Source organism: Pan paniscus, chromosome 3, assembly GCF_029289425.2.
Source record: "Pan paniscus chromosome 3, NHGRI_mPanPan1-v2.0_pri, whole genome shotgun sequence".
Lineage (NCBI taxonomy): Eukaryota > Metazoa > Chordata > Mammalia > Primates > Hominidae > Pan > Pan paniscus.
The window spans coordinates 20729817-20749002 of record NC_073252.2 but is presented as its reverse complement, the minus strand read 5'-3'; the positions used below and the strand labels follow the sequence as shown (position 1 = coordinate 20749002).

Genomic DNA, 19186 nt, shown 5'->3' with positions numbered 1-19186 from the left:
AAGAAGGCAAACTCAGAATATTGACTATTTCTTTCATACCATATTACATTTAAAAAATGGTATCATTTGCCTTACTTATTTTATCAATATTGTCTGAATAGTAGTCAAGTTCATCCATATGTGCTGTAAAAAAATTAGTCAAATTTTGTACTGTATTTTTTAACATTTAGCATAATTAAAATAAACTACTTGCATAGCATGATAGATATTCTGCTGGTTGAAATATTACTAAATACATGCTAATCAATCAAAAATTCATACTTTGATGAGTACTTATAATTATTTTAAATCAGCCAGTCCATAATAGGCTCAAGGCAAGTTGGTCAAATCTAACTTGCATATCTTTACATATAAAAAGTCAGATGACTCTGGGCAGGGCGTGGTGTCCCTGTAATCCCAGCACTTTGGGAGGCTGAGGCGGGCAGATCACGAGGTCAGGAGATCCAGACCATCCTGGCTAACACAGTGAAACCCCATCTCTACTAAAAATACAAAGAACTAGCTGGGTATGCTGGGGGGCGCCTGCAGTCCCAGCTACTCAGGAGGCTGAGCAGCAGAATGGCGTGAACCCAGGAGGCGGAGCTTGCAGTAAGCCAAGAAGGTGCCACTGCACTCCAGCCTGGGTGACAGAGCGAGACTCTGTCTCAAAAACAAACAAACAAACAAACAAACAAAAAACAAAGTCAGATGACTTTGAAATATGTGGATTCAAAATTGAGTATTATTTAATAAATTAAGGATTCAATATTTTGAGTGGGACAAATGCAGAAATAGCAAGCAAAAAGTTTAAGCGCATATGGGAGGTAGTTATCTAAATAGAAATGAACAGAAAAAGACACTTTTAAAATTATATTTGCAACATATACCTACAACAAAGAACTAATATCCAGAATCTACAAGGAACTCTAACAACTCAACAAGAAAAAATAAACAATCCCATTAAAATGTGTGCAAATGATATGAACAAGTATTTCTCAAAAGAAGACATGTAAGCAGCCAACAAACAAAAAAATCCTCAACATCACTAATCATCAGATAAATAATAGCAATTGTTAATAACAGCCATTCTGACTTGTGTAAGATGATGGTGTGGATGCAGAGAAAAGGGAATGCTTATACACTGTTGGTAGGAATGTAAATTAGTTCAACATTCAACCTCTATGGAAAACAGTACAGAGATTTCTCAAAGAACAAAAAATAAAACTATTATTTGACCTATCAATCCTACTACTGGGTATCTACCCAAAGGAAAAGAAATCATTATATAAGACACTTTCACTCATATGTTTATCGTAGCAGTATTCACAATAGCAAAGCCATGGAACTAACCTAAGTGTCCATCAATGGTTGATTGAATAAAGAAAATGTGGAACATATGTGACACGGTAGAATATACAGCCATAAAAATGAATGAAATCATGTCCTCTCCAGCAACATGGATGGAGCTGGAGCCCCTGAAAAAGGCAGCAAAGAGTAAAGGCAGGAGGACGTAGGAGCAAACACAACAAACCAAATTGTTATAACTTACATTCTTACTAAATATTCTCCATGATTTATGAAATTTCTGTATAATGGTTTGAAAAGGCAATATGCCACAGGAAATCTATAACTAGATTGAAGAGAACTAAATATCAACTTCATAGCAATCTATCACATCGCATTCAAAATTGTATACCTCAAAAGGTGATCTAAGTAATTAATTCTTAAGATTTGATACAGTCAGAATCAATTTGCTATTAATGATTGTGTTGCCATAGACCAGATCATGTACAGACTCACAGGAGGCATTGCAACTATTGAAGAATAAGGTTTTCAACTAGCATAGTTCAATGCAGCAGTGCTGGGATGACCCCAAGGCAGCAAACAGCTTTCCCTTTTACAGCTAGGTTTAGCTTACATTATATGTTCTACTTTTTCCCCTTCTATATTTTCTTCATTAGTCCACATTGCTTTGTCACATTTTATTTTTTATTTTATTTATTTATTTTTGAGACGGAGCCTCGCTCTGTTGCCCAGGCTGGAGTCCAGTGGCGCCATCTCGGCTGACTGCTGCCTCCGCCTCCCAGGTTCAAGCAATTCTCCTGCCTCAGCCTCCCAAGTAGCTGGGACTACAGGCACGCACTACCACGCCCGGCTAATTTTTTGTATTTTTAGTAGAGACAGGGTTTCACCATTTTGGCCAGGATGGTGTTGATCTCCCGACCTTGTGATCTGCCCGCCTCGGCCTCTAAAAGTGCTGAGATTACAGGCGTGATCCAGCACGCCCATTTTTTGTTTTGTTTTGTTTTGTTTTGTTTTGTTTTAGTATAAAGAATGGAGGCCTGCAAGCTCTCTAGATTGTGTGTCCAAGATCTCCTTCCCCTGCTCCCAACACTGTCTTCCCCACCCATGGTATGCTAAGTATTGGGGCAGAAATGGTGAGGGAAAGTCATGGTCTACCTTTACCCAGTCTGCAGTTTAATAGGAGAGTTTTTCATTTTCAAATAACAAATTAAACTGTGGTAAGTGCTGTGTGGAGAAGATTCAGGGAAATAAGAGAACATTTAACGGAGAATAGGAAAGATGACATTGAACTAGTTACAGATATAAAGTAATATAAAACAGCTCTTAGTTTTGCAAACAATCCTGTATCTTAATGCCTTGTCTTTCTCTCTGTTCATTCTACGTTCTCTTCATAGGTAAGTTTCTTAAAATTTCTCTTGTCCTTTTTGTCGGAGTATCAGTCATTCTCTCTTCATGATTTTGAAAATTTTTCCTTTAATGACATTCCAAGAAGACCAAGCTATGCCTACCTCTTTTATAGCTTGATCAAGGAAGGACCATGGGCTTGAGAGTCAAGCAAATGTATGATTGAAGCCATTTTAGCCACTTCACAATTGAAGGTTTTTACAAAATTTCTAAGTTTTTTGAGCCTGTTTTTTTTTCCCAAGTTTTTTTTAAACAACAAAGTTCTCAGTCTTTGAAAGATTTGAGTTAAATGTCCACAGGCTTCATTAGAGAGGGAATATGACTGTAGAGAAAGATGTCTAAGACATCTGTAAGATGATTAAATTAATATAGCTCCATAATAGGGTACCTATTAAATGCTGAGTTGGTCAGCCGAGAATAGAAAAAAAATCTCAGAAATATTTAAAGAGTGGAAATCCAAGTAAGTATGCAGAACAGGGAAATTTAATGAATTTTTAGTTTTCTAGACCCATTTTAGCCCATGCTATTAAAAATTCTATTCATTTACTTTTTCTCTTGCTGATTTTATGCTTAAAAATTACCAGTTTGTCCACAGGGAGATAATAGGCTGTTCCTCTGGTTCTATTTATCAAACTTGGTTAATACAGCTTCATCTTTTCAGAGACAAATCTGTTCCAAATGTCTGATTAATTTTTAAATTATTCCATTTACCCAATAAATATTTATCAAGTGCCCACTATGTGCCAAGGTACTAGATTTTTTGCTGGGTAATCAGTAGTGATAAGAACAGAACTGGTTCCTGCCTTCATAGAACGTTTACTTTAGTAGAAGAGATAGATATTTAAAAATAAACACACAATAGTATATAATTACAAAACATGATAATTAGGGACAGTCAAAAGCAGATTCTAACCTGTAAACAAGAGGGGAGCTTCTGCACTGTAGTAACATGATCAGTATAATGAGGCCTGTTGGAGAAAACCACCAGCCTTTATCTGACCTGTGCTTCTGCATTAGTTTTACTATTTTATTTAATTTCATAAATATCCCCATCACCAGGTCAATGAGAAGATCAAATGTGCACAAGCCAACATTGCGATCCAACTGCAATCCAACATTGCAAGTATTTAATAAATGTCAGTCTCTTTCTATTATTCCTTCTCCAAATTATTCTAATTCTGACTTTAAAGGAATATTTTCCTTCTATTGCTTAACAAATAATTGTGTTACCAAATAGCAGAAGTATGAATTTGTAGTTGGAAACAGAAAGCAGAAAAAATGAGTCATTATTTTCTACTTAGATTTATAGGCAGTTGATCACTCATATATGGCATACATATACTTTCTTTTCATTAGAATTATATCATGAGACAGTTGTAAGAATAAAGACATATCACACAGTGGAGAATCAAGTCAAAATTATTGAATGAAATATCTCATAACTTGCAATAAAGAAACTCAACCAACAATTTATGGTAAAATTCAGATATGAAAATATATTTGAATAAAATGGGGAGAGTTTATAATTTTCAGTTCATCATGGAATAAAAACCTGCCATCTATAAAGATATTTCCACATTTAATAATCTTAGTGATGTTCTTTGTTCTTATAAAAAATAAAAGAGTAATAAAAGAAATAAATTACTAAGCTAGTAAGTTATGCCACTATAATGAATGAAAATGGAATTATCTTGTTGAGTTGAGGATCAATATTATTTATTACCAGATGCTCTACTGATAAAGCTGAAAATGTAATAATCAGGGAAGTAAAATTCACAAGCAGTTTCACACGTTTTCATCTCTCCTCATAAATTTAATTTATTGTAGCTTTACCTGATATACCACCTTCTCAATTTAGGCAAAGTCCACGGGACGTATTATTTAGTATAACTTTAATGCAACTAAATCCCACCATTATACAAAATCTATAGCACATACAAAGTAGAAGAAAATCACGATCATAAGAAATAAAATAGACTACATAAGAAAACCATTTTAAATGTTTCATATTGCTATATGAATATGTTATGTCTCCATCTTACTCTTCTCCTTTTATCAACCTGTAACAGCTTTTTGTTCCCCTTCCCTATGATCTGGATTTGACCAATTCGCTCCTGTGTCCAGATTGATCTTGCTCCCACATGTATCTTATATAACTCTCACACTCTCATTTCTCTCTAAACTCATTCTTTCTGACTTTCTAATGATGACAGGTTTCTGCATCTTAGAATTAACCCAAATTTGTCCATTACAGAGCAACAATTGTCTTTTTCAAAAAACCCTTTCTCAGCCAAACTATTCAAACTGCGGCTTATCTACTCTCTTGAATATTAATCAATACTTCTTTTCTTTACAGTCTGAAAGGTGGCTCATTGACCTACCACTCTATCAAAATGGAACCTTCTAAGAACAATATGCAGGTCAAATTCCAAGACCTTCCCTCAGACCCCAGCTTGGTTAACTGGCAGCAATATTTGCCTCTGGAGATCATTTTTCCTAGAAGTCTCTTCCTCCCTCACTTATTAGAGCCCTCTGCTGTTTTTATTTAGGTTCTTGAGCTTCTCCTCTCTTACTCTCCTTTTCATTAGACAGTTGATGGTTTCAAATATTGACTGTTTTCTATTATGTTAATTACTCCAAAATTTTTGCCTCAAGTCCTTGTCTTGCTTGCTCCAAAATTATTATAGTCTGTATTATTTTAGTACTTTTTTTTTTTTGAGATGGAGTCTAGCTCTGTCACCCAGGCTGGAGTCCAGTGGTGCTATCTCGGCTCACTACAAGCATTGTCCCCAGGTTCACGCCATTCTCCTGCCTCAGCCTCCTGAGTAGATGAGACTACAGGCGCCCACCACCATGCCCGGCTAATTTTTGTTGTATTTTTTAGTAGAGACAGGGTTTCACTGTGTTAGCCAGGATGATCTGGATCTCCTGACCTCGTGATCTGCCTGCCTCGGCCTCCCAAAGTGCTGGGATTACAGGCGTGAGCCACTGTGCCCAGCCCAATTTTTGTACTTCTAAATGTGTCACTGGTCCTTTAGTATTTCAAAAATTGAGTTCACTGTCATCTTCCTTTCCAGTTTTGGTCCCGCTTCTCACTTTCTTATACACAATGATGTAACCACAACCTCCGCATCACTCATACTTGAAACTCTGGCAGAGTCTGGTTTATTTTTCTCCATTACTCCTTTATCTCATCAAATGCCAAATCCCATGAATTCTGCTACTATGTTTGCTATCATAGCTGTTTCCACATCACCATTCCTACTATCACTGACTAGCTCCTACTCTTCTGACATCTCCAATGGACCAAAGAAATAGCCTCTGAAGAGGCCTTCTGCCTTGCATTCTCTCCTTTTGTCAAATCACTGGCACACAGCCATCGGACCAATTATTCTAGAAAATTCAGATTAAAACTCTTATGCTCAAATGCATTCCAAATAAAATCCAAGATCCTTATATCAACATGACCATCCATGAACTGACTCCAATGTATATTTACAACTTGTTTCCTGGTACTATCTCATATACCAAATATCAGGCAAGCTGAATTCCTATTTGATTACATCTTGTACTTTCATTCCTACTGTCTAGCTCATGATGTTGCATTAACTCTGAAAGCCTTGTCCTCCTCTCTGTAGTTTCATTCACTACCTATCTTTCAAGCCCTAGCTCAGTGTTATTTCTACACAAAGACTTCTATGCTTGAGTTATCATTTCTGGAATGATTACTATATGCTAAGCACACATAGCTCTATGTGTGTTAATTATTTCACATCAAACTGACAACCGCCCTTAGTTTTAGATGGGATACAGGGTCTCAGAGGATAAGTAAATTGTCCATGGTCTCACAAATAGTAAATGACAGGTAAACCTGGGGTTCCAACTAAAACTTTCTGACTCTAGTTAAGCATCATACCTTGCCCTCAACTTCATGCCCTTTGTAAGACCTTGAACTTGATGTGTTCATCTCTTATTATGTTTTTCACTGTGTATCTCATTTAATAGCTTTCAATTTGCATGTCACATTTGCTAACCACTTGATGGACGATCTCGGGAAAATTAATGGTGCCTTTAAGTAGTAAATAGTCACTTAATAAATGTTTGTGCCTGCATAGATGACTATACAGTTCCCTTATGAGAAAATTTAGTATTTCGTTCTACTCTTTACTTTATCACATCTAATATCTTCCCACCAAGTGTCAACATCTTCAGTAATCTGTAGTTTTAAAATCAAATGGAGATGTATTCTTTAGGGCATTATATTTCATGATGCCTCAACATTATCCTGTTATTCTAATTAGGTTCAACTACAATCTCTCAAACAATGCTTACTGCCACCTCTGTTCTTTGCTGCCAATGTTTCTTTTTCAGTAATGTCATCTGTCTCTTCCCAAGTTATAACTTATTCTTCTTTCAAGGTTCAGCCAAAAAATACTTAAAGATGCCTTCTAGAGGTAAAGTAATGTTCTATCAATTAAAATTTTGATGAGAATGATATTATTATGTTTATATGTTATTCAGTGTCAAATCTTCACAGAGTCTAGAATTCCTGCAGAGGTTCATGTCTTATACTGCAAAGCTCTAAGCACATTATTAAGCACATGGTAGATACTTTAAACTAATGGCAGTGAGTCCTGTGAACTAAAATTATTCTCATATAAGGTACATTAGATAAGTTACTTTATTATCATAATTAAATAAATTGGTTAAAAATGAGCGCTTTAAAAACAACTTTTTCGCATACTATGTAGGCCTATTCTAAGAAGTTGTTCCTATTATTTCAACCAAAAATCCAAGATAATTTATTTAGTTACAATTTAAAATTGGCCTATAACATAATAATATAATGGGCTGGGTGGTTAAAAGGGGTTTTGTCAATGAATATTGAGGTAACAATTTTCCCTAGTGCTTACTTTTCAAGATGGTAAAAGCATTCCATTTTACATCTTATGTGACCTTGTTTTATCCACATGACTTATATTTGGTGAGGACATAGAAATGCATTCAGCAGCTGCATACAAAATACGTGTGCAATAGTTTGTCATAAGAATTTAACTTTTAATGGAGGTAGACACTGCTTCAAATAGGCTAAAACATGCACTATATAAAAAATCTTTACATTTGACTTTATGTTATCCTTTCTTCACTGTGCATTGAACTATCAATTCAAACAAAATAGTGAAACTGCCTTTTAAAACATGAGCTCTCAAGGAGGCAGAGCATCACCTAACTGTATTGTTTCTGTGGTTTACTAACCCCAGCTTGGTCCCTTTTTATATTCCTACTGCTCCAAACTGAGAAATGGACAACCACAGATGTACAGGCCCAAAGGGTGGAACCAGGTATACACAATCCTGTTTGCCTTGTTTTTCCTAAAAAATGTATTCCTTTTAATTCTATCTGTGGAAGAAAAAACATCATAGCCATTTTAACATGGTATGTTTTTAAACAATCAGAGTAAGAATCAATACATTTCTGAAGAGAACATTTGTCTAAGCCAATTGATCAGATGTGCCTTTGATAAACTCAGAATTTCCCAAAGAAAATCAAAGTTTGGTTCACTGGGAAGGTGGAGAGATAAGAAAGAATTTCAGGCACATACATTTCTGTGATGGTCTCTGGAAGATTTGTGGGGATCTCAGTGAGACCTTTCCCACGACAGTCTACGATATTGTTGCTACAGGTACAGGCGGCAGGGCAGTGCAAAACACTACAAGAAGGAGCCATAAATGACTGGTGACCTAAAAAAGAAATAAACAGGAATTATATTTTTCCTCCTGAATATCATAAAGACAAATATGATTTGTCAAATTTCCTCCTGAATATCCTGAGACAAACTTAGCTCAAGTAACAAAGCATTTCACATAAATAAATCTCTTTAAATACATGATGATAAAATGGTCCTATATTTCTAAAATATATTTTAGGAGGCATGCATTTATATATTCAGGTCAATAAAGCAAATGAGAGGAAGTAAATGAGATTCTAAAAACTGGTCATAAAACTGCTAATTTTTAAAACTTGTGAGAAAAGCTAAATTCAGTTTTAAAATCAGAATTACATTCAAAACTATTCTAATTTCCAAAAGCCCAGCAACTTCAGACCAATTTATCTTCATTCCTAATAAGATTAAATAGAGCTTGGTCTTTATCAAATTCATGCGGCTTTATTTACTTTGTAATTTCTTTTAAAAAAGAAAACAAAACAGTAGTACTTCCATCAGAAGATAATTGTTGCTCAAATTAAATAATCATATGCCAATAAATGTGGGGAAAAATTAGATAAGCCAGAATTTGATGTCTTGATAGGTTCAAAATTATCAATTTATCTGAAATCATAATAATAATTTGTATAAAGTCATCTTATTGTTAATAAAAAATTATTCTTTTGGGGGCTTTGGGTAATTTTAAATTTTGGTATAAGTAGCTCCCTTCCTGTGTGTACTTTTATTACTCAATATTTGGAACAATTTTTAAATGAGACATTAATGGTTGAAAGGTGAGCAACAGAATATCAGCACGGTTGTATTAAATAAGCATCTGGACATGCATGGTTTCTGGAAGACAGTGGGGACTGCCCTTTCCAACCTGCCAGGAAAGGGCCCTAGTGGTGGTGACGTGCCAGGAAGAGGCTGCAAGCCAGCTGCTAATTCTATCCCTCTAAACAAGCTCTTAAACTACAAAAATATCCTCGGTCTAAAAAAGAAATGTGAACTTGCCTTCTTCCTCATCTAGAAAACAGAAAGGAAAAAGTGAAGAGAGAAAAAAGTGGTTAGTAACGAACTGTTAGTCATTTCATTATTTAATTTTTTAAAAAAGCAATCAGACATATTAAGAACATTCCATGATATTATACAAAAATTTTTCTTAGGTTATAAAACATGTGAAAAAACACAAACAAGGGTCTAAAATATAACCATTTAATAGCATCAAGTACTAGTCATGTCTCCCTGCCCCGCCTTTAAAAATCTGGGAACTACTTACGATGCATTATACGTTTCTTAAAATTTTGTTTTGTTGTATTTTGAACAGATACTTCTGAAGCTGAAGCAGAACCAACCATATATATATATATATACACACACACACACACACACACACACACATATATATACACATATACAAATAAGATACTATGTATGGGGGTGTGTGTGTGTATGTGTGTGTGCATGCACGTGTGTGTGTGTGTATGTATGTAATCAAACCACCTCTGTTGAGATCCCTGGACTCAACTACATAAACTTTGGCAAGGTTATTCTTTTTCACAGCATTTGAATCTCCAAATATAGAGATAATATTACATTTCTCATACAGTTGTTATAAGGGAGGTGAAGTGAGGTAAATATATGTGAAATACTTAGGTTGGTGCTTAAGCATATTAAAAAACTCAGTAAACGTTAGCTATTGATTGATATTAGACACAGCCTATGTCTTATTTATTTATTTATTTATTTATTTTATTGATTTATTTATTTTTTGAGACAGAGTCTCACTCTGTTGCCCAGGCTGGAGCACAATGGCGCGATCTCGGCTCACTGCAAGCTCCACCTCCGGGGTTCACGCCATTCTCCTGCCTCAGCCTCCTGAGTAGCTGGGACTACAGGCGCCCACCACCATGCCTGGCTAATTTTTTGTATTTTTAATAGAGACAGGGTTTCACCATGTTACCCAGGATGGTCTCAATCTCCTGACCTTGTGATCCGCCCGCCTCAGCCTCCCAAAGTGCTGGGATTACAGGCGTGAGCCACCACACCCCGGCCTATTTTTTATTTTTATTTTTTGAAATGGAGTTTCTCTCTTGTCACCCATGCTGGAGTGCACTGGTGTGATCTCAGCTCACTGCAATCTCCGCCTCCCAGATTCAAGTGATTCTCCTGCCTCAGCCTCCCAAGTAGCTAGAATTACAGGCATGCACCACCATGCCCAGCTAGTTTTTGTATTTTTAGAAAGGACGGGGTTTTGTCATGTTGGTCAGGCTGGTCTGGAACTCTTGACCTCTGGAGATCCGCCCACCTCTGCCTCCCAAAATGCTGGGATTACAGGCGTGGGCCACAGTGCCTGACCCTATGTCTTATTTTTGTTTTTAGATGTTTGTTATTAAAGCTGGTCATTTAATATTTGTTTTAAGTAAAACTGAACCATTAGTATACATGTATGCATGAAAAGTATTTTGTTACTTTGCAACTATGGCTGAATTGCTCTTTGAATTTCATAGCAGGGATCCAGGATTAGCTAATCATTTTTTTTTCAATTGTTAACATAAAAGTAGCTATAAATTGTTACTTAATGGGAAAATAAAAAATCAAAAGTAGAATCATCATTTAGCGATTTTCCATATTTTCCCCTGGAGTGAAAACTGAAAAGTGTTTTATCATAATTTAGATACAAGTAACCAGTACTTGCCAACCGATATAGTGAGGTCTCAGAACATATTTTCACTGAAAAAGAGGATCTCTGAAGAGTGATTAGTGCACAATTGCACATTAGTGAACAATACTGAAACCTTTGACCCATGCAGCCCTCACATTCTGTTACATAACAGGATACAATAAACACAATAACATCACTCTTCCTTCTCCCTTACCACTGCAGACAAATTCTCGTTTTTGAACCTCGGCTACATTATGGCCTCTCAGGTGGGAGGGGCCCATACACTGAGTGTACAGACCAACCCGAGGCCTTTGGCGAAGCCAGTCGGAGAGCCAGGCCAGGTGGCAGTCACAATACAGGTTGTTTGAATGCAGTCGACTAAATGAGAAAAAAAAGTGTAAAGCAAGAAAACAGAAAGTCGTTATTTCATTAATATATACCTGTATTTCTTAACATAGAAGTAGATAAAGCTAAGCAGATTCCAATATAATTATTTTTCCTAAAAATTAAACTGATGTACAATCACAGAATCAAGTCTCTCTTCATTTAGTCTGAACTGAGCAATTTATAGAAGCTTGAATATGTCCATAAAATTATGTTTTAAACGAACATATTTCACTTACGTTCATTTAAAAGAGGAAAGAGAAAAAAATAAGTCCAATGCAAATTGCTCCACAGTTCCAACATCCTGAGCCAATGGGGGTGGGGTGGGAGAATGGGGAGACTGGGCGAGGGGCAAGTTAGTAAAAGTTGTGGCTCCCAGTTTGAAATATCAATAATTCCTGCCATTATGAGTCTCTATAGAAACCGCTTATAAAACCTTTTCAGCAGGTCACTTGCATTTTTTGCTGAACAAGACAGAATAATAATTCAATATAAAACACATTTTTCACATCCTTATTCTCATTTCCTTCTTTTGTTGTTTAATCACAGAAAAGGGATTAGCTCTTTTGGCTCCTGGAGACCTATCCTCAAAGAGCAGGGACTGAAATTAAAAGGCACAAATGGCTGGGAGTGAAGGAATTAAGTGAGTCGCTCTATGTTGGCAGGATCCACACAAGATCATGGATTGCTTCCAAGTGGCAAATAGCACTTTTCCATTAATAAAATATCAGACAAATGTATCCACTAAATTAGGTAAATGACTTCAAACTGGCTTTTATGTTTTCTCAAACTAAAGAAAAGGACATCCAAAGCTATAAATCAAAGCACCATTCCCAGAACCATCTATGACACAGTAATACCATTTTAGTCCTTTTAAGCTGATGTGTTCAATTCTAACCCAATAACAGTAATGGATATTAAAACATGGAACTCAGTCCAGAAAGATAATTAGACTATAAAAATGGAATTTTTAAGTAGCAATGATACTATAGAATAATGACCCAACCAAAGTAAAGGAATTTAAAGTAAAATGGCTGCTTTGCATTCTCCTTGAGCTTATAGATAAGGAACACAATGTTTTGCTTCACAACTAGAAGGCGTACCACAGAACAAAAAGCTACATGTTGGGAAAGATGGGTGACCTCTGGCTTGGTTTGCTTGGAAGTTGAAGTTCTGGCCTTTGGAAGCCACAGAGGCACATTCCATATCCTTGTACTCTAAATATTTCCGTCTAAACCAAGCACATTATAAAAATTCCAATTAGGAACTTGAAATGAGAAAAGAATGTAAAAATGGAAAAACCTGATTAGTAAGACAAACTCACGAATTTCTACAAGAAAATAAGGGACACTGTCAAAAATTCAGATGTATGTTTTTACAATTTCATTGGCTTTGGTTTTGCAAAGATTGAAAGCTTGAATCAATTTCTTTTTTAAAAAAAATACCTGAAGTTAATGGGAAATTATAGTTTTGAGTGAACTGGGCTGTTAATTCTGTCAGATTAGTCTTATTCTGATAGCCCCAAGAATGCAAAATTTAGCTATGTCTGTATACTTGTAGAATTCCTTTATTTTGCTAAATAATAGTCCAAGGAAATTATAATGATGTGTTATTATGTACAGAGTTGGATTTCAGTAAGAAAAAAATGACATTAAAATTGTTATTGCCTAATTCATTAAAAAGCTGGTAATTCAAAATTTTTATTAAGAAAATAAAATTAATATTTTCCAGTTACAAGCTATTAGAAAATGAGGAGTATTTTGAAAATCTAATCAAAATATATTTACCCAACTTAAAAACACTTTTTTTTTCAAGAAGTTTGATGCTTTGGTTTTGCTTCCAATCATGTCCTACACGTTATATGTAATATTTTTTTTAGGTCAAGGTGATTCTGAAATTCAGTTCAAATGAGATTTACCTCTGATATTCTATAACTTAAAGTCCACCCTGGGCTTTAAAGATTTTAAAGGCTACTCTGGGCTTTAAGGATTACTTTTTCTTCAAGAGAAAAGAAATAGCTGTAGTCAATACTTTATTAGACCAAAAATATCTTAATGTCCATCTGTAACCCAGAAAGATATTTTTAAATATAAATGCTGACACAATCTTAATTATAGAAGTACTAGAGGGTGATGCTATAATTTCACGTTATAAGAAATGTTGAAGAACCAGTTTAGCTTTATTAGGTCTGCTTGCAGTACAGTAATAAAATCATAAAGATTTCCCATTTATCATTTCTGACAGCCAATCAAGGAGTCTTCCATTTCTTAATGAAATGTGACCTCCACAATAGCTCAAAGTAAATGTTGTTTTTTTTAACTCCAAAGTTTCCATAATGCATATCAGTTAAAAGAAATCTTTCCAGTTTCTAGAATAATAGCTCATTCCCACAAATATCATATCTAGTCTTTTCCAAAGTTGGGTTTTCCTTGTCTACCTTGTAAACCAGTGGTCCCGTCCTTTGCTTACTGAACATGCTATTTAAGGGGAAGCTTTAATTGATTAATATGACTTTTACATATATTGTGACTACTTACAAAGTCCTAAGTTTAGGCATATGGTTGAAACTTGCCACAGAGAGTCTAGTAATGTTGTTATTGTTGAGAGTGCTGTAGAATTAAAAAGAAAAGTTAGAATTTTTAGATACAAAATTGATTGATCATTTTATATATTAACATAGAGAAAACGTCTTGTACTATGCTTATGCAGGACAGCTACCTGGTAGAGATGACATAGAGAATGCACTACTCTATAGACAAGTTGATAAGTAATTTCATAATTTAACATATTACTGTACATTTTGTTTTATTCAATATTTACTACAAATTTATGGCTTCATTCATAGCATGTTTGACTATTTACATTCTACTTTATGTACCTTGTGCATGCATGTCTATTTATGATATTGGTTAAGAAATAAACACGGGATAGTTACAGTTGGAAAATATGCCCAATTATATTTCTGTAGAGTGGCATTATGTGTAATTAGTGTCCATGAGTCAATGAACGTATTTGAATTAATATTCTCTTACTGAATTCTCATAGCAACAATACAGAATCATTCCTGTCAGGCTTTGGAACAGAGTTCTGATAACTATTATTTACTGGAGACATCAGCCACTGCTGAAATTTGAGTGGAAACAGCTATATCTATATCTGGTACTTGCGCCAGGTGGGGATGAAGTAACTTGCTGTAGCACCATGTTAAAAGATTAACCCATTCTAATGGTTTTTAGTTGCAGTAGCATATTGGCCTTTGTTTACTGCTGTGTGGCAGCAGTCATGGTTTCTTGAGGTAGCAGATCCAGGAATATGTGTGGTGAAGAGAGTTATTGTGAAAATAAATAACATCCTTACTTTTCCCCCAATGCAACTTTGTTAGTTTTATTATTATTATTATTGATTATTTCTACTTCTATTACTACTCATTCATTCATCAACTATTTCCCGAATGGCTATTATTTTATGGTAACATGGAGTATTATAAAAATAAATCAGGTATATATTCTGTCCTAAGATAGCATACAGTCCAGCTGGGGAGATGATTGGACAAATTACAAAAACTAATAAGGCTAACATATGAGCTTTTTTCACCCTTCAGAAAAATCTGGTTGTGATAAGAAAGTGGTAGAAGTTATCCCGGGGGTATACAAGTAAAGTGTAGACATGGAAAGCAATTCTAAGACTGGGAGAGACTGAAGGTACACATTGAGGTGGTGACTAAAGAAGGCAAGTTCCTCTGAAGGAGGTAGGAGAAGGAGCATCAGTGGTCCTGTTGGATGAAGTTGATACTGGACAAGGATTTGAATTAGGGGTTGCAAGTTCACTGTAGGGCCTGAGCAGAGAACAGAAATGAGACAAGCAGGCCATGTGCAAAAATATACAATGACGGGCAAGAGAGATGGAAGAAAGCAGACATTTGGGGAACGTGAAGAATATGGTAAGCTAGCAATGATAGTCTCTCTTGTGGCAGATAATCTCCAGCTCCAATGGACTACTGACCTGCTGTAAGGGAGGGCTGTCAAACAATCAGATTTTCCAAGGGAAGCTAGAGATAAAAATTTTTAGATCTTTCTAATGTTTAAATAGTGGCAACTAATTAAAACATTTCAAACAGTCTGTAGACCACTTATGTTTGAGCTACACAAAATATATTTTTGAGGCCACTCTGGGCCAGTTGGTGGCTGCGGTTATTGATGGTGCATTCAGAGGTCAAGAGATTGACAAAAACTTTTCAGTAAAACAGGGCATGTCAGCTAGAGACCCAGATCATGCATGGACCCTCTTTACCACCTTGTTTTGCAATGTATTGAATTATATAAGAACTATTCTAAGTCATTTGAATTAAGTCACAAAAAATAAACCACTTTATGGGGGACCTACAGAGCACTGGATTTGTTGTCTCAGTTTATCTAAGAGCTTTTAGCACTTTCCCATGTGCAGATGAAATGAGATGTCTTTTTCAAATGCCATTAAAATATATCCTGATGTTTGAATGCAAAGGTTAAACTTCTCAATGGGATTTGCTTTCAAATGATCCCTTTTCCCATCCTCAAAATTTATGCTGACTTAATATGGCTAAAATCTTTATAGTATATAGCATTCTGAAATATGACTTTGGGAATAAATTGTTTTAAGTACTTCACACAGAGCAGACATGCATTAATTTTGAACTATAGTTTCTTATATCTCCATGCAAAGGAAAACTTTCATTGAATGCCAAAGACTTCAGTTATCAATTTGAAGTCTTTTCTCAAAATGTTAGTTCACATAATGCAACATTATCTTAGTATTTTATTCAGTACTGATGCTGGAAAGAAGTACTGATACTGATACTCAATGACTGAAAAATATGCAGAACCAACAAAATTATTTTTAAAATTAATAATAAATGTAAGTGTTAAGTATGATTACTTGTGTATGTTATGGTTATGGTCAACTTCTATTCTGAAATAATGGAAATTTATATATTGTAATTATTTAGTTGTGAACATTTTCTCCCATGTGTAAGTCTATTTCTGTGCTCAACTTCAAGATTTTCTTTGTAATGAGTAAATATTCTAATACAAAAGACATCCTGATGTATAAATATTAGCCTGTATAATCATGGAGTACCTCTCACACTTATATCTTGATTTAGTCATCTTATTCCCTTACCACCATGCATATCGTTTGGCAGAGTTTGGTATTTAGTCGGTATGAATCACTACAATTAAATTAAACTAAATTATGTCCATTCTGTGAAAAAGAAAAATAAACATGTAAAAGCAGCAATTCAAGGGATATATTTCATTTCTGAGACCAGTGTCCAAAGAAGGGAAAATACTGATCAAGATTTAGTTTCCAATGTTATTTTTGAGATGGTATCTAAATATTAAGAAAATATGCAGTTACTTCTAAGTTCTAAAAATCAGACTCTGACAATAAACCAGTTCTCCATGAACGTGCAAGTGTTAAACTGCTTCCTTGCTTTCATCTACCTTAGATTTTCACTTGACTTCTTGGACTCTGTTCACTCTTTGTACGCTCATATATATCATAATTTGATACTTTTCATCAATGACCAAGGGCCATTACCTCATTTTCTCCCATCTAGCTTCAGTATAGTCATACATTCACAAATGGCTCAAGGAATTAAAATTTTAAAAAATCTAAAACCCTTGGAATCTGAAATTTAAGGCAATGTGTAAGTTAATGTTCCTTCATTATTTCCACATAAGACAGTACATCCTAAAGAGTCACGAATGGTAAAAATAAGCAAAACAGACAGTCATCTTTCTAGAACCCTTCTTCATGCAACCTCTCTTAAGCTCTTGACCAAACATTTATAATAGGTAAACTTTTGTTGTATTTCACAAGTGATTTGGGCTTCATAAATTATCGTCTTTTCAGTGCTCCAATTTTGCCTTAAGTTATTTATCAACTGATTTTTCTAGGGGTTGTTTAAAGTATGAGGATTGAAAAAAAACATTTAAAGTAATGTCTGATCAACTTTATAAAATTTTAATATAAAATATTTCAATCTTTTTAGAAGAAATTTACATTGTCTTCTATCATATGCTAATTTTTATTATTTCTTCAACAAACTCTGACCAATATATACTTCTGTAAGATGTATATATTAAGGTCCTCAAAAGAGTTTCCAAGATTTTGGATTTCTATTTTAATTCCATGAACCATAAAATGTCACCCTTTGGTGTGTTGCCTCATTCTTGCTAAAGTCACTTTTTAGATATTTTGATTAATCATGACGATCAAAATGTATGAAATGATTGTGTTTTCATAAACGTACTGTTTCTGAAGACAACGATATTAGTTTATAGAAAATAATCAAATGTAGTTATTGTATTTGTGGGTAAAAGATTTCAGTGCCTAGCATAGTGTTCACTCTACCTTGTAAAATATACACAGTAGGTATTCGATACATTTATGTGTATATATACATATATTGAATAAATACAGTGAAGAACTACATATTTAAAAATAATTTAAGTTTTCTGAAAACTTAATAACAAGGTAATTTATGGGATTTAATTCATCCAAGATAGCAAACTTTGCATAAAATGATTGGTATCATTCATATTTCTAGTTAGGAACATTGGTTTAATAATACATTTTTGGCTTGATCAGCTGTTTGATTAAATTTGGTAGTCTCCTCGTCTATGAATTTTAGTGACACTGACTATGGTTTTGCCATGAAACCACTACTGTGAAATCATTCTAATTATTCTGACTCTGAGATACCATCAGTGAGTTTCGTATATTAAAAATGGTTCTGGTATACAATTTAAATAGTGGTCTTAAAGCTAAAATGTATATGATAAGCACTTTGAATATTTTTTCGATAGAAACTTAGACCATTATCAATAGAAACAAAGGTGGCCTCTCCTGTTGTTAGAGAGTAGTCTATATTTTTATATTTCACATTTTATCCCAATCCATTCATTCATACATACATATCTTTTAAAATAATTAATAACAGTACATTACACAGCTGGAAATTCTATTTTCTTGCAATTAAAACCAAAACCATATAAAAATACTGATAAAATAAGCCATTTTAGCTGAAAGATTAATTTTTCAGAATGATATTCCATTCCTGAAACTAGATTTATAAAGTAATGAATTCTTTTTTTGCGGGGAAAAGGAAGGATTTTATGATTTCTCAATAACTTTTAACAAATTGACTAAAAGCACCCTTACATTTAATTCAATTTTAGATTTCTGACTAAATTTTCTCAAGGATGAAATAAAGCAGAGAAAAATATTTTAATTGGTGGAGGAATTGTAAGTGTGTTAAAAAACCTACAATTGTGAATTTTGGCTGAAAAAATTCGAAAAATACATAGGCGGCATATAATGCTTTAGTAACCATAGTTTTCATTAAAATTTGTAATTTCATTAAAATTACTAAGTCATTGGTCAATAGAGGTTACTTAGTTGCCTCTAACCAATTTTGTCAGTCATGTCTACCCAGAGAGGAAAGGAGGTTGCCAATTATAATTCAAGTCTGCGTGTTGTACATTACAAAGTCAGTGGTGAAGACTTGAAAATGGATCTAATGGGTGGCTTATTAACCTTAGGAAGCAGATTTCAAAGTATTCTTACAAAAATAATGTTAAATCAGCTGGTTAAAAAATTTATTTTTTTAATGAGAAACTGTGTTTCCATTGCCTAACAACGACAAATTATTCCAAGATATCAGCTACTAAGAGGTTTTTTTTTGTGTTATTTTTCCTATAAAG

At 34.4% G+C, this 19186-nt stretch overlaps 1 protein-coding gene across 4 annotated transcripts in view; it reads right to left on the bottom strand.

The window, feature by feature from the left end:
* The window catches only part of SLIT2 (slit guidance ligand 2), a 379008-nt gene that overhangs the window by 120769 nt on the left and 239053 nt on the right, over nucleotides 1–19186 (bottom strand). For all 4 annotated transcript variants that reach the window (XM_003826819.6, XM_063603740.1, XM_003826821.6 and 1 more), the window contains exons 7-9: nucleotides 13979–14050; nucleotides 11272–11435; nucleotides 8291–8429 (exon numbers count right to left, since the gene is read on the bottom strand). In XM_003826819.6, the coding sequence (XP_003826867.4) occupies nucleotides 8291–8429; nucleotides 11272–11435; nucleotides 13979–14050 (375 nt within the window). The remainder of the gene's footprint in view (nucleotides 1–8290; nucleotides 8430–11271; nucleotides 11436–13978; nucleotides 14051–19186) is intronic.